Source organism: Chiloscyllium plagiosum, chromosome 24 (assembly GCF_004010195.1).
Source record: "Chiloscyllium plagiosum isolate BGI_BamShark_2017 chromosome 24, ASM401019v2, whole genome shotgun sequence".
Taxonomy (NCBI): Eukaryota; Metazoa; Chordata; class Chondrichthyes; order Orectolobiformes; family Hemiscylliidae; genus Chiloscyllium; species Chiloscyllium plagiosum.
The window spans coordinates 8941564-8943919 of record NC_057733.1 but is presented as its reverse complement, the minus strand read 5'-3'; the positions used below and the strand labels follow the sequence as shown (position 1 = coordinate 8943919).

The window sequence follows — 2356 nt, the reverse complement described above, 5'->3', positions numbered from 1 at the left end:
CCTATGCAATGCCCGCTTAAATGCCCATAAAGAGGGAGAGTCCACCACTGCTGCTGGCAGGGCATTCCATGAACTTACGACTCGCTGAGTGGAGAACCTACCCCTAACTTCAGTCCTATATCTACCCCTCCTTAATTTAAAGCTATGCCCCCTTGTAATACCCGACTCAATACGCGGGAAAAGGTTCATACTGTCGTCCCTATCTAACCCCCTAATCATCTTGTACACCTCAATCAAGTCACCCGTAAACCTTCTTTTCTCCAATGAAAACATCCCCAAGTGCCTCAGCCTTTCCTCATACGATCTTTCTACCATACCAGGCAACATCCTGGTAATCCTCCTCTGCACCCGTTCCAGTGCCTCCACATCCTTTCTATAGTATGGCGACCAAAACTGCACACAATATTCCAGATGCGGCCGCACCAGAGTCTTGTACAACTGCAACATGACCTCAGGACTCCGGAACTCAATTCCTCTACCAATAAAAGCCAGAAATTGGAAGCACACTAGCTTTCGGAGCGACGCTCCTTCATGTTTTCTATTCATGAACTTATCCAGAAGTCTGTTAAATATTTTACTGTACCCGCATCCACCTTCCTCTGGCAGCTCATTTCACACATGAACCACTCTGTAATTTTTCAAAAATTGTCCAATATGTCTTTTTAAAACCTTTCTCCTCTCACCTTTTAAAAATATTTCCCAGCCTCAGGAAAAGATACCTGCCACTTGTTTGTGTGCCTTGTGAGTTTATAAACCTCTACAAGCTCATTCGTCGACCTTGTCTGCTCCCACCCTTTCAAACCCTCTTTTCCCGGCTATATGCTGGTAAATCTTTTCCGAATCCCTTCCAGCTTAATAATACCCTTCCTATAAACGGGCAACCAGAACTCGACGCAGTATTCCAGAAGAGGCTTCAGTGTCCTCTCCAACCTCAACATGACATCCTAACTACTATACTCAAAGGTCTGAGCAATGAAGGCAAGCATGCTAAATGCTGTCTTAACCATCATGTCTGTGTGACACAAACTTCAAACAATTATGTACCTGAACTCTGGTTTGCCTTTTTATGAAATTGTTCTTTGTGTCAATATGAAGCATAACCTGTATGTGCCAAAAGTGTAACTAATTTATCTACCTGATTATATTCCTTTTCAAAGCCTCATCTTCGAAAAGTTGTGCAGGTTTTTTCACTAGATTTTGCTTAATATTTAATCAGTTTGTCAGGGACATTACTGCTATCAGCCTTTCTCTGATTTAGATTGATTGATTGTTCACTGCTGTTTACTATGTTTTTGTTTTGTCTTTCTTGCAGCCAAGTACCCTGCCACAAGGGACAGTTAACATGAATCAATGCACAGATGTTGTTGATGCAGAGCCGAAGACTGGTCAGAAGAATGCACTCTGTATTGTAACGCCTGAACGTGAATTTTTCATTCGTGGCGAGTCCAAAGAAATAATTAATGGGTGAGTGGCAAGTGTTCTAAATCTTCAGTTTTATGTGTGATCAAAGATGCCTTTCAATTTCTTGAAAGGTCAAAAGTGAATAAAGGGTATGGCTCCCTGCAACAAAATGTTCTCATCTAGCATTGATCCATGGTATTTTGACACACAAATGAGAGAAAGAAGATCACAGACTTAATTTGAGCATTTCCTAAAGATATAGTATGGAATTTGTAAAGAATGTGGAAGTGCTAAGTTCGACATTAAATGTTCTAATTTGTTACTGTGCTGGATGTGTTCCAGTCTTTTTTCTGTCCTTGTTAGAATCAGATATCCCTGCATTAATAACTTGTGCCATTGCTCAACCTTTTCTGCCTGTGTATAAACTCCTTCCATATGTGTTCTCTGTGAACAAAAACAAAGAACAATGGCTACTAGAGATATGAAACAAAAACAAATTGCTGGAGAAACTCTAGTCTGGTAGCATCTGTGGGAGAGTAAGTAGCGTCAATGTTTTGGGTGCAGTGATGCTGCTTCAGAAGTTCTGGAAAAGAGTTGCTGGACTTGAATTGCCAGGCCTCCTGAGTTTCTCCAGTTGTTATTGCTTTTTCTTTTTCCCCCTGACTTTGTTTTATTGTGAGATACTTTTAGAGAAAGTGAGGGCTGCAGATGCTGGAGATCAGAGGTGAAAATGTGTTGCTGGAAAAGCGCAGCAGGTCAGGCAGCATCCAAGGAACAGGAGAATCGACGTTTCGGGCTTAAGCCCTTCAGGAATGAGGAAAGTGTGTCCAGCAGGCTAAGATAAAAGGTAGGGAGGAGGGAGTTGGGGGAGGGGCTTTGGAAATGCGATAGGTGGAAGGAGGTCAAGGTGAGGGTGATAGGCTGGAGTGGGGTGGGGGCGGAGAGGTCAGGAAGA

General features: G+C 42.6%; 1 protein-coding gene across 1 annotated transcript in view; it reads left to right on the top strand.

The window, feature by feature from the left end:
- Window positions 1-2356, top strand: part of LOC122562338 — a 410892-nt gene that overhangs the window by 178888 nt on the left and 229648 nt on the right. The window contains exon 4 of the mRNA XM_043715214.1: window positions 1313-1464. Coding sequence (XP_043571149.1) covers window positions 1313-1464 — 152 coding nt within the window. The remainder of the gene's footprint in view (window positions 1-1312; window positions 1465-2356) is intronic.